The sequence below is a fragment of the Lissotriton helveticus genome, chromosome 11 (assembly GCF_964261635.1).
Source record: "Lissotriton helveticus chromosome 11, aLisHel1.1, whole genome shotgun sequence".
Taxonomy (NCBI): domain Eukaryota; kingdom Metazoa; phylum Chordata; class Amphibia; order Caudata; family Salamandridae; genus Lissotriton; species Lissotriton helveticus.
The window spans coordinates 542,230,531-542,242,834 of record NC_136072.1 but is presented as its reverse complement, the minus strand read 5'-3'; the positions used below and the strand labels follow the sequence as shown (position 1 = coordinate 542,242,834).

The 12,304-nt window shown below is 44.5% G+C and overlaps 1 protein-coding gene across 3 annotated transcripts in view; it reads left to right on the top strand.

Moving 5' to 3' along the window:
• CHMP7 (charged multivesicular body protein 7) overlaps positions 1-12,304 on the top strand; it is a 78,946-nt gene that overhangs the window by 53,091 nt on the left and 13,551 nt on the right. For 2 of the 3 annotated variants that reach the window (XM_078666255.1, XM_078666254.1), the window contains exons 6-10: positions 1,543-1,591; positions 5,303-5,422; positions 6,644-6,742; positions 7,101-7,161; positions 11,589-11,768. In XM_078666255.1, coding sequence (XP_078522381.1) covers positions 1,543-1,591; positions 5,303-5,422; positions 6,644-6,742; positions 7,101-7,161; positions 11,589-11,768 — 509 coding nt within the window. The remainder of the gene's footprint in view (positions 1-1,542; positions 1,592-5,302; positions 5,423-6,643; positions 6,743-7,100; positions 7,162-11,588; positions 11,769-12,304) is intronic. The other variant, XM_078666253.1, reaches the window with a different exon arrangement.

Genomic DNA, 12,304 nt, shown 5'->3' with positions numbered 1-12,304 from the left:
CTCAATTTAACTAGCCATTCTCTGCTCATTTGATGTATAGACAAAGCCAGACATCACATTTTCTCCTCAAATGTCTAGATCGTTTTTTAAGCACACACATGGTTCCCGTAGGTTCAACGTGCATTCTGAAATGTAATGAAATGTGATATGAGCAGATGACTGTTTTTTCGTTTTTATGTATTCTAATGAGGATTCTTTAAAAAAAAAAAATCTTGCATCCACGAAACACATTCTAAGCGGTTATATACTTGAGTATGTTGACCAATTTTCACGTGCAAACACCTGTAAAAATTCATACAGGTATTTGACGGTTGGTGGACTTGGGGTAAATGTTTCTAAGCAGAAATGTATGGTCATTCGAATCTCTATTGAAACGCTACAAATATCAAACAGTTTAACAATGTAGTTGTGGAAGTCCCCCCACCATTGCCATAGCTTTGCTTCGTGGTTTTGGAAAGCCTGTTGTCTGCTTTGCCCTGCTGTATTTTGCTCTTTACACACTTGTTCAAGTGATTTCTATCATTGGCTCGCCTTGTCTAAAGCACATTTTGTATCTTCAGGAGATGCATAGATAGGGAGCAGCAGATCCAAGGACAACGATGGTGTGAAGAGGACCAGTGGGGGAGAGGGGCTGAGATTTGGCTGAGCACCAGCAATGGAGGGGCATGGGCCAGGGTTGTATGTTCTTACTTCGCATTCCGTTGCAACGCATGCCTTTACCACGCATGCGTTACAACGGAATGGTATTTCTACGCACTAGCTTTTCCACGAATTCTTCCGTGGTGACGTCATACGTCGTTAAGAGAAAGCGGAAGTTTTTTTCCGTTTTCTCTTAAACAACGCTGTTTGCCTGCATATCCCGACGTGACTTCTGGTGAGTATTTTTTTTTGGGGGGGAGACCCCCCCCAAGCCCCCTTTTTTTACTTTTAACCTTTACCACATATTCCTTTACTACATACCTCGTGGTAAAGGTATGCGTGGTAAAGGCTATCGTGGTAACCACGCATGCGTTGTACTGCATGCGTGGTTAAGGTATCCGTGGAAACGGCCGCGTTGTAGTGGCCGTTTCCCATGGGCCAGTCAGTGAGGCGTTGGCCCTGTCTAGGAAAGGTGCAACAGTGGGGCTATGTATTCCTGGCTCAGAGCAGAACGGACTGTGGATTAAGAAACCGTGGGTTGTTGCAGGCACTAAGCCATAAAAACATGAATTGTGAGACACCGAGGTATAGGTACTAGCAATGAGGTAGAAGACACTGGCATATGGAGTTTACAAATAGTTGATTGTAATGTTTGCCCATATCTCGCTCTCTTCTTCCTTATTCTTGGAATAAATATGTAAATTTCTCTTGACCATGTCTCAGATATTTCTGAGCTTGCCCTGGCTCATTAACATTTTCCTGATCAGGCAGGGGCTTTTGCTCACTTTCAATTCCATTTCAAACATTGCTGTGCCTCTGATGTGCTGTAACAGGAATTTGCTCACTGTGACCAGCATAATGAATCTACAGTAGACAAATGCCTCACCTATCTTTTTATTGCAGACTTAGAGGTGAAGCCAAAAGTGCCCTCAAAGCAGGGAAGAAACCACTTGTGAGTATCCAGCTCAATTTCCTGTCTTCTGATGCTGTGGTGTCTACCTCCTCCACCCCCCACTTCCTTGGTCCAGGCCTCACCCAAATCTGCTTCCCACCACCTCCTGTGTCTTTACTACATGCCACGTCTGTCTACAAATCTCTATTTGAATATTTCTCACTTCATGGCCCTTTAACACATAACTGATATTTATTTATTGATCTTTACTTTTCTATTCACTTTATCTCAACTATATCAGAATCAGTACAAATGAAGCACATTTATTTTGTAATTCTGAAGTGTGGTGGAAACAAGTAGTTGAATACGATCAAAACAAATCAATACACTTGGTGATGCATTTGCACACATTATGGTTTGTGTGCAGTAAAATCGTTTTTCCATACAAATGTAATGGTCATTTTAATCGAAAGTGTGTTGTCTGTAATGGCCGTGAACTACCAGACCATGCATACTCACACTGCATTCACTTCCACTCTGAGCCACTCCATTCTACAACACCCCACTGTACGACCTCCCACTCTACGACATGCCACTCCACTCTACCCCACACACTCCACACACAACACTCCACGACACAACACTCCACGACACAACACTCCACTGTACGCCCCTCCACACCGCACCACTTACTCCCCTCCAGTCAACCCCATGCCACTTAAATCTATCTCACTCCACTCTCCCCAATCTGCCTTCCACTCCACTTTGCTACAATCTACACCAATATGCTCCACTCCCATCTACCCCACCCAATTTACCGACTCCACCACAATCTACCCCACTCCAATGCAATCTACCCCACTTCAATCTACCCCACTCTTAACCCAATCTACCCCACTCCAGCCTAACGCAATCCACTCCACTAAAATCCAATCTACCCTACTCCACCGCAGTCTACCCCACTCCAATGCAATCTACCCCACCCCAATCTACCCCACTTCACTCCACTCAATCTAACCCAGTCAAGCCCACTCTACTCCAGTCTACCCAATTTCAACCCAATCTACCACACGCTCTTCAGATCTACCCAACTGTTTGCCAATGTATTCCAGTCTACTTCACTCCAATCTACTCAATCCCCTCCATCAAATGTACCCAAATTCCACCCACTCCACCCCAATTTACCCCACTCATTCTTATTTACCCCACTCCGCTCAAAACGTCACTGCGATCTATCCAACTCCTCTCTAATCTACCCGCACTCCACTCCAACCCACTCATCCAAAATCGATCCCACTCATATTTACTATACTCCACTTTATTGTACCACAATCCACTCTGTCCAAATCTACCCCACTCCACTCCAATCTACCCCAGTTCAATCTGCTACACTTGACTCAAATCTACCCGACTCCAATCTTACCCATTTCCCCCATCCACCAAACTCTACAATCTACCCCCCCAGTCCCACCCACTCCAATCTACTCCGCTCCAACCTACTCCAGTCTACCCCATTCCACCCCACTGCAGTATACCCCACCCCAGTCTACCCCAAATGCAATCCAACCCACTCCACTCCACCCTACCACACTCATCCCTCTTCAACCTACCCCACTCCAGTCTCCCTCACGCCAATCTAACCAATCTATTCCAATCTACCATACTCTAATCTGCCCAATCTACCCCTCTCTACCCTAATCACCCTATTGCGTCCACTCCAATCAACCACACTCCACTCTTTCCCAATCTGCCACTCCACTCTACCCAACCCCTCCAATCTACCCACTCCAATCCACACAATCTACCCCACTCCCCCCAATCTGCAACACTCCATTCCACCCCACTTAACTCCACTCCATCTACCTACCACATGCCACCCGAATCTACCCCATTCCACTCCATTCTATCTCACTCTAATATACCCTACCCAACTCCACCCCAAACGACCCTACTCCAGTCTACCCCACTCCAGTCCACCCCAACCTACCCCACTCCAGTATACCCCACCCTAGCCCAGTCTACCCCACCCCATCCCAATCTACCACACCTCTCTATCCAACTCCACTCCAATCTACCCCACCCCACTCCAATCTAACCTACCATAATCCGCCCAATCCACCATAATTTACCCCATTTACTTATACCCCTCCCAACTCCTGTGTAGCCCACTCCAATCTACCCCACACCAATCTACCCCTATCCACTGTACTCCACTACAACCCAATATATCCCACTTCACCCTAATCTACTCAACTACAATCCACTCAGTCTACCCAATCTACTCCACTCCAATTGACCCCACCCCACCTTAATCTACTTCACTCCACTCTAACCCACACCACTCCAGTCTACCCTACTCCACCCCAGTCTATCCTACTCCAAATTACCTCAATCTACCCATCTCCATTCCATTCTACCCTACTATTATCCACCCAGTCCCAATCCACCCTACTCCAATCTGCTCCTCTCCACTCTATTCTCCCCAACTCCACTCCAGTCCACTCCACTACAATCTACCCCACTCCACTCGACCCCAATATATCCCACTCCACTCTACCACAGCTTTCCCCACTCCTAGCTACCTCACTCCATTCTACCCCTCTCTAATCTACTCCACTCCAGTCTACCCCACCCCAATCTACCCAATTCAATCTACCCCACACCTATCTACCACGCTAAACTACCCGACTCTCCCACTCCAATCTACCCCTCTCCATTCTACCCTACTCTAACCCACTCCACTCCAATTTACTCCAGTCTACTCCATTCCACTCTAGCCCAGTCTACTGCATTCCAATCTACCCCACCACACACCATGCCACTAACGTTTACCCATGCTGAACAGCATCCACACTGGTGCACATAATGGCTAAAACACATTGCCAAAGCAAATAGCTCTCGCGAAAGCGAAAACAGTTGGCTTTGCCAGTGCTTGTCCGGTTTGCCCATCTACCTTTGCTTATTTGCCCTCTCCCTTTTCCTGTTTGTCTCTCTCCCTTTGTTTGTTTGCCCCTTTCCCCTGCTTGACCTCCCTGTTTGCCTCACTCCCTCTGCCTGTTTGCCCTTTTTCTACTTGCCCAACTCTGTCTTTTTGGAACTATTCCCTTTGCCTGTTTTCCTGACACCTTTGTACACTACTCTTTCTTCGTTTGCCCTTCTCCACGTGTCTGTCGGTCCTCTGTCCCCTCTCCTGTAGGGCCCACGTGCCCTTGTCATCTGTCCCCTTGTCCATCTGTTCCCCTCTGCCCATCTGTTCCGCTCTGCCCTTGTCTGTTGGCCCCCTCTGTTCTTGTCTGCTCATCCACACTGCCCTTGCCTGCCTGTCCCCTCTGTCTGCCCGGCCGCTCCGCACTTGTCTGGCTGTCCCGTCATCTACCCATCTCCACTGCCCTTGTCTGCCTTTGCCTGTCTGGCTTCCTCCTCACTATGTCTGCTCTACGACTCGCTGTTCATCTGTCTGTCTCCTCTCCCCTCCTCTATCCCCACTCTTCTCCCTTTGTCTGACTGCTTCTCTGTTCTGGTCTGTGTGAATCCTCTATCCTCGTCTGTCTGTCTCTTCTACCATGGTTTTCCTCCGTTCAGCTTGTTGGTTTGCCTCTCTTGATCTTTCTGCCTTCATTCCCCTTGTGTCTGCCTCTTCACTCGCCTGTCGCCTCCCTGTCTCCTCTCCTCTTGTCTGTAAGCTTCCCCTCTCTCCCTGCTTGTTTACACCTTGCTTTCCTTTGTATTAGCATTTACATTTATTTTTTTTTGGCTTTGTTTTTAACCCAGGCATTGCGGTGCCTGAAGTCCAAGAAAAGAGCCGACCGGCGGATTTCAGAGCTGCACTCCAAGCTGGACACTGTGCAAGGGATCCTGGACCGGATCTACGCGTCACAGACTGACCGTATGGTGCGTCTTCCCTCCTACACACCTTGTCTCCTACCATGTTTTCTGCTCTTCTGCTCATGGAGCTAGCTCCTCTGTCTTTCATTATGGCCATACTTTGAATGTTTGCTCACTCTCTTGACCCCAGCATTAGATCTACTTTTTGTCTGCGGCTAAACCCAGTCTGTGGCATGTTGTTCTGTTTAATCTTGTGTTTTGTGGCTCAATCAGTCCCCATCACAGTTTTTGGGCAGCATTAGTAAGGTTATGTTATTTTATTTACATGTGGATACCACTAACCACTTTTTTCATGGCATCGTAGCACATTATTAGCTTCAGAGCCTTTCGTGTGGGTCCATCATTTGAACTAAAGAAACCATTGTTAGATTGTGTCTGTTGGTTTGCGGGGTTTAGTAGCGTGTGGTAAGTAGAGATTGTGTTAAGTTTCAAAATGTTGTTTGTGAGTTAGTGTTAACTAAAGGATTTTAATGTAAAAAGATATTTGTGAATTGTTTTTGTGTAGGTGAGTGTGCCGAACAACTTCCAGTTTTTCTTTTAATTTGTATGGGGCAGAAGGAATCCGTGTTCATTTCTGATCCACAGTGTAGTATTTTTTATATATATGTATCATAATCCAGGTCAGTGTATTACAAGCAATGTTGTCCCCATGGGGATGTGTTCTATTTTTGCTAATTTTGTCTGTGTGTTTCTAGGGTGCATGATGGTGTGATGTCTGGCAGTGCTGTTGATTTGATTGCAGAATGCAGAGTATGCCTGTGGTGCTGGGGTGTGCACATGATGATGAGATAGCTTTCTAGCATGTGCAGGGTACGACCATTTGTAGGCACGATTGGAGCAGTGGTATGCATGGTGTTATTGTGGGTTATAAATTGCTGCTGTTCTCTGACCAGTATGTATTGCAGTCTTTGGTTTAATCTCCTTGATGGGGTGTCCGTCTAGGAGTTTTCAAAGTAACAATATAGCAGAGGTTAGGTTTACCTGGCCTAGATCCTTGTCACAAATGTAGTCCATTTCAAGTTTCCTTTGCTTTGAGTGCATGCGTTTTTCATTTTGCTTGTTCTCTATTGGGCTTTCAATTAACTGTTATTGACTTTTTCTCCTTGCTCATCCATTTACCATTTTGGACATAGAGAAGATTGTTTAAGAGAACGAGAAAGGGGATTCTAAAGCATTCTCAGTAGGATAATCTGGCACTTTTAGATGATGTCGTCTTTTCATCTGCAGGTGATCGACGCGTATCAGGCCGGGGTGGGAGCTCTAAAGCTAGCCATGAAGGATATCACCCTCGAGAAGACAGAAAGCCTAGTGGATCAGATCCAGGAGGTAAGAGACAGTGGTGACTATAGCTAAGAGAGCTGGTGCAACAGATACAGCAGGTAAAATAATTAAGAAATATTGACTCTGATTAAGGGGGAAAATATAGTTTATCATAGCTAGCAGGTAATGTGTATGCCATCAGACCGTGGATTTAATTTGGCCAGATCCAGGTGTGGACAGTGACGCACTGTGACACAAAAGTGATGCTGTGGATCCTGCTGGGTAAGGTCACTTGATCATACTGTGTATAAGGTCTGAGTGATTGTCTGTCATTGCTCACAGCTTGGCAAGGGGGGCATTGATCCCAGGAGTTTAGCTAGGGTGTCTGACGTTTGACCTTTTGTTTCTCTTCTTTCTCCTCCAGTTCTGTGACACTCAAGATGAAATCAATCAGACCCTGGCTGGTGTGACACAGGACAACTTGGGTAAGTTCCTATGCTTAGGCCAATAATACTTACTCTGGTGTTGCTTATCACTCAGGGTGGTGAAAGGAAGTCGTTTTAAAATACATTTTACATCCGGCACCTGTTGACCTAATAATCTTGATTTAATACTGTTTGGAGCCATTGTCTATGCCTGAATCTAGTTCTGTGCTAAAAACAATGCTTAATCTATAACTTGATTTTCTCTTGCCCGTGTGGTCTTTGTGCCTCGGTGGTGGCATGTTAGTCAGAGGTGTATGAGGTGCCTTTTGGGGTGCAGTGCCTATCATTTTTACTGCACAGATCTCATCTGCGGTGGTGCAGCCTGGCCTTTATCTGGTAGTGCTGAAAAATGTCTGCACCCATTGTTCAAGTGTGGTTATTTTTAATGACTTAATATTCTTCAAGCAGGTAGAGAATTTATCAGAAAAGTTACTGGTTACTAATTGGTATAGAGACAACCAGTTTCCTTTGGGTCACCAAGTGTAGATCTGCAACTTGCCTCAATTTCACTACATCAAGAATGAAAAGAGCCTTACTAGTATATGCCCAAGCATCTGGTGCTTAGGATACGCAGCTTTCTGTCAACCTTTATGAAAACACTGAAACAGTTCTTTTTGGAACACATTTGTTAGCACATTTGTTTGAATTTACTTCACACTAGTCCATTTTGTAACCTTTTATACATCTTACTGCAATCTATTGTGCACGTATCTGCTACACCTCAAAGTCTGGGGCTAATTTTAAAAACTTTTTTGAATCGAACTGGAGGTCTTCCCACACCCTCCCATCTTTACTTAATGTTTCCCTCCTATTTTGTACTAAAGTCTGTTATTCCTCAAAGTCTGGTTTGCATTTTAAAACATTGTTTAATTAAATTGAATATAATTGGGTATCATTCCATACCTGAAACTTCCTACCTCAAGTTAATCACACTCGAACTCTGTGCACTGTTACTTAATGTGGATTACTGCCCACATTTTTAAATCTTTCATGAACCAATTTTTTCAAAATTACATTCCGGATTTTATCACATCATAAACATGTAAATCCTTCAATTTTACACACAAGACATAAAAAGCTTTAACTTCAGCGTTATGCTTAATTTCAACAATCAGATGAACATTTTCCAAAAAAATGAAATACTTTTTAAACAATTAATACAGTAAGCAGCAATAATATGAATGTTTTTCCAAATTCCAGAGAATGCCCAATGCATTTCGGGCCGAACGGGCCCTTCTTCGGGGGCGTAGAATCTGAACAAATATGAAAACCTTGTTTAGAACAACATTCCTAATTTATATACAAAATTCAACAGCTATTTTTAAACACCAAAAACAGTCATGGACCACAATATCATAATGATGTAACTATATTGTGTGTTCAACTTATGTCGCACCTTTTAACATAAAACGAACAAACTCAAAATTGTGTGTAAAAAACGACAGCATAACTGCTGTCCCCTTCACCACATAGTGACAAGCGTGCTCTGACGATGTAACATACTCACACTCCGATCAGTACAGAGTGATACCTTTTGTCTGTAAAACCTGAAAACATTAAACACCCTTAGTGAACACTGCCTCAACACATCAATAGTCCTCTACTCACTCCATCGAACCTTGTCTTATTTTGAACTAGCAGCCCGTCCCGACCTTGTCCGGGAGCAACAGGCAGCTTCCCCGACCCCCGCCCGCCCCTACATTGTCTATCAGGCCGGGCCCCCGCCCGGCCCGTCCTCCGCCTGCCCCGACCCGAACCACTTCTCAAAGGACTTGTGTACAATATATCTCTCTGGAGCGGACTTCCACTTTCGTTGCTAGGCAGGGCAAATCTTTAAAAAGTAACCCCTCTCCCACTATGCATATTTCAGAGTGGCCTGACCGCATGACTACAACAGCCCGTCCCCCGCCTGCCCCGTCCCCCGCCTGCCCCGTCCCCCGCCTGCCCTGACCCCAGCCTGCCCCGACATGGGTCCCCTTACCTCCGCCGGCGCTCCTCCCGCCTGTCCGCTCGCACCGCCGCTGGCCTGTCCGCTGCTCCTCACGTGACCGCTCCACCTCCGCGCCATGTCCGCCGCTCCTCCTCCGCCGGCGCTCCTCCCGCCTGTCCGCTTGCACAGCTGCTGGCCTGTCCACTGCTCCTGACGTTACCGCTCCTCCCCCGCGCCATGTCCGCCGCTCCTCGGACGCCGCTCCTCCCCGTGCTCCTGACGTGAGCACGCACGTTGCGGCCGGCGCTACCTTGGGTGGACAACTTCTATTTTTAATATAAATATTGTAAATGACGTTTATTTTTTACATTTATATAGCCTATAACCATCTACACACCCTGACGATTTCAACGGTGTATCGGGTGTGTAGATTGGCGCCGTGGTTCCCGAGTTTACCCGCCTCAAAGCCTGAAAGTTCTTACTTTATTATAGTAGTATAGATGACTGCACATCCAAAGTTAATTGCCGCCGCTCGTAACCCGTCTGAAAAAATAATAAACAACATATCTCTCAAAAAACTCAACACCACGATAACTGCCACCATCTCTACCTATTTGCCGTTTGCACGTACCTGAAAATAACTCTCTTGTCACCTCACAACCGCTTACATGTGCCAAAACTCTAACAAAGTCCATATTCTAATGGCCGTACACCGACTTAATAACGCTGTAGAACTGGAAACTCCCATCGCGCCTGGGTGTAAACACAAACGATGGACAACGCACCTGCCATCATGGGCGCCATTAAGTAACAGTCTACAAACTCTCGCTGAAGCCTTCTAACACCAGCTCTAAGCTCCGTGAGCGCCATTTTGAAACGATCTATGTTCACAAATCAGTAAACACTGTTACATACTGCTAGAATGTAGAAACAGCACGAATAATGTGTATAAAGAAAAAATTAAAGAAATAAAATAAAAACAAATGAAATAACGATCAAAACTTGGTGCTTTTTAAGAACACACTAATAATTCTAAGACAACACGCATCTGGAGAATACAGTATCACATGCCATATTCAAAACTGTATCATAAAAAACATGCAAAATCAATTTTCTCATTTAGACCCCTCGGATCCTGTGTTTCTAATCGCTTAATCCAATAGGTTTCCCTTTGAAGCAAAGATCTAGTTAGATCCATGCCTTCATGTTGGTTAATTTTCTCTAACACTGAAAACTGAATTTGGGCTTTGCTATGTCTTGCCCCCATCCAGTGTACTGCTAAATTGCTTTTGATGTTTTGATTCCTTATTGTGCTTTTGTGTTCAGATATGCGAATTTTCAGTTTGCACTCAGTTTTTCCTACATTTAATTTGCCACATGGGCATTTTATGTAATAGATGAGATTACTGGAATTACAATCCGAATCATGAAATAATGTAATGATTTTTCCTGTCTGTGTGTGGTGTAAAGTTGTCCCGACTATCACATTACTGCAATGAACACAATTAGCACATCTTTTCATTCCTTAATGCACGTTCTGTTGCTTTTGTTTTGGTGGAATCATTAGTATTTCCTTCAGGTTCTTTGAACGGGTAAAGGCAAAAATAGGTTTGTGATCAATTGTACCATGAAAATCAGCTCCATTTTGAAGTAGTTCCCAATGACGATTCACAATATTTTTTATTTGCTGTGAACTGGTTGAAAATTTCCTCAAAATCAAATTCAAACTGGAAATCAAAATTTGAAAAACACTCTTCCATTCTCACAGTTTATGAGAATTAAAAGGATTTGTTCTGAACCGAATGATTTGGAAAAACACTTGGATTTCCAACACAAGAAATATGTTGAAAGAGGTTATCCACAAGATGTTTTAGATAAAGCAAAAAGTCGCATATTGGCCTTTGATCGTGATAATTTGCTTAGGCAAAAATCGAAGAAAGTAGTTGAGAGGCATGTATTTGTTTCTAAATTTTCAACCAGTTCACAGCAAATAAAAAAAAATGTGAATCGTCATTGGGACAGGGTCAAGACTGACTTGCATATGGCCAGGTCTAAACTACGGTGGCATGGTGAGCAAAAGAATGATGGATTTAACCCAGATCTCTTGACTGGGGGTGAATGTTTTTGATTTTTTCTGCATTCCGTCCATCAATTGTGTGTCTTTTGCTCTCTCTAGGAGGGGACTTACCTGACTTGGTTGTCTTCCCTTCATTTACATCTTTCCATATTCACTTACCCATGGTCATTCTTTTAGTTGAACAGAGTTTCCTTAGTGTGTGTATATACACTGATCTCCCCTCTTCCACCAAGCTCACACTTAGCAAGGTATCTTCCTAACTTGAACATGTTTCTTGATTTTGTCATGTTCAATCTTATACCTAAATTGAGCTTCCCTGACAAGTTCTTTAGACTTTTCCCTCTTTAAGCTTTGTCTTGAATTTCTCTGGCTTGTACATGGCGGGACATCTTCATTGATTGCTGTTTACTCATTTTCCAGACTTTGACAGCGAGGACCTGGAGAGGGAGCTGGACCTCCTACTACAAGATACCACTAGCGAAACTCTGGACTTGCCAGAGGTTCCACAGAAGCCTATGCCAACCTCCATCAATCCACGCCCTACCATCGGTCAAACAGAAGGTGAGCTGGATCAGGAACTGGCAAGACTTTCACTGGGGGGTAAGTTATTAGGACATTCACCTGTAAAATGGGTAATGGGTCAGATTGTGGGTCTGTGGTAATATTATCTGTTGCCTTTAGGATTTTACTGACATGATATTAATAGCTGTATCTAACAAAACTCCAAGAACTGGGCACAACTTACTCAAAGATTGGTGTACCAAATCTCTCTAGGTATCCATGGCTGTAGGGTAAGTTGGACAAGTTTCTCGGCTTGAATTGTGAATGAGAAAAATGTGGGATCCAATATATAGTGTACCATAATGTAAATACAGCTAGGAAATATTACAAGCTTAAACAAGGATACTGGTCTTGCAGTAATTGGTGTTATAATCCTAAAAAATACAACTTTTACTATGCACATCATTAAAAGCCTGCTGATGGTAGAGAGAATGTTTGAAAAATGACAGTGTCTTCTTAGACAGCACAGCTGCAGAATCCTCGAGCTGATGGTTCGCAAGTAGGGGCCGCGGCAGTGCCAGCAGGCCTTCGGGATGGTTCACGAAAGGATGAGCCGCGGCAGCGCCAGCAGGCCT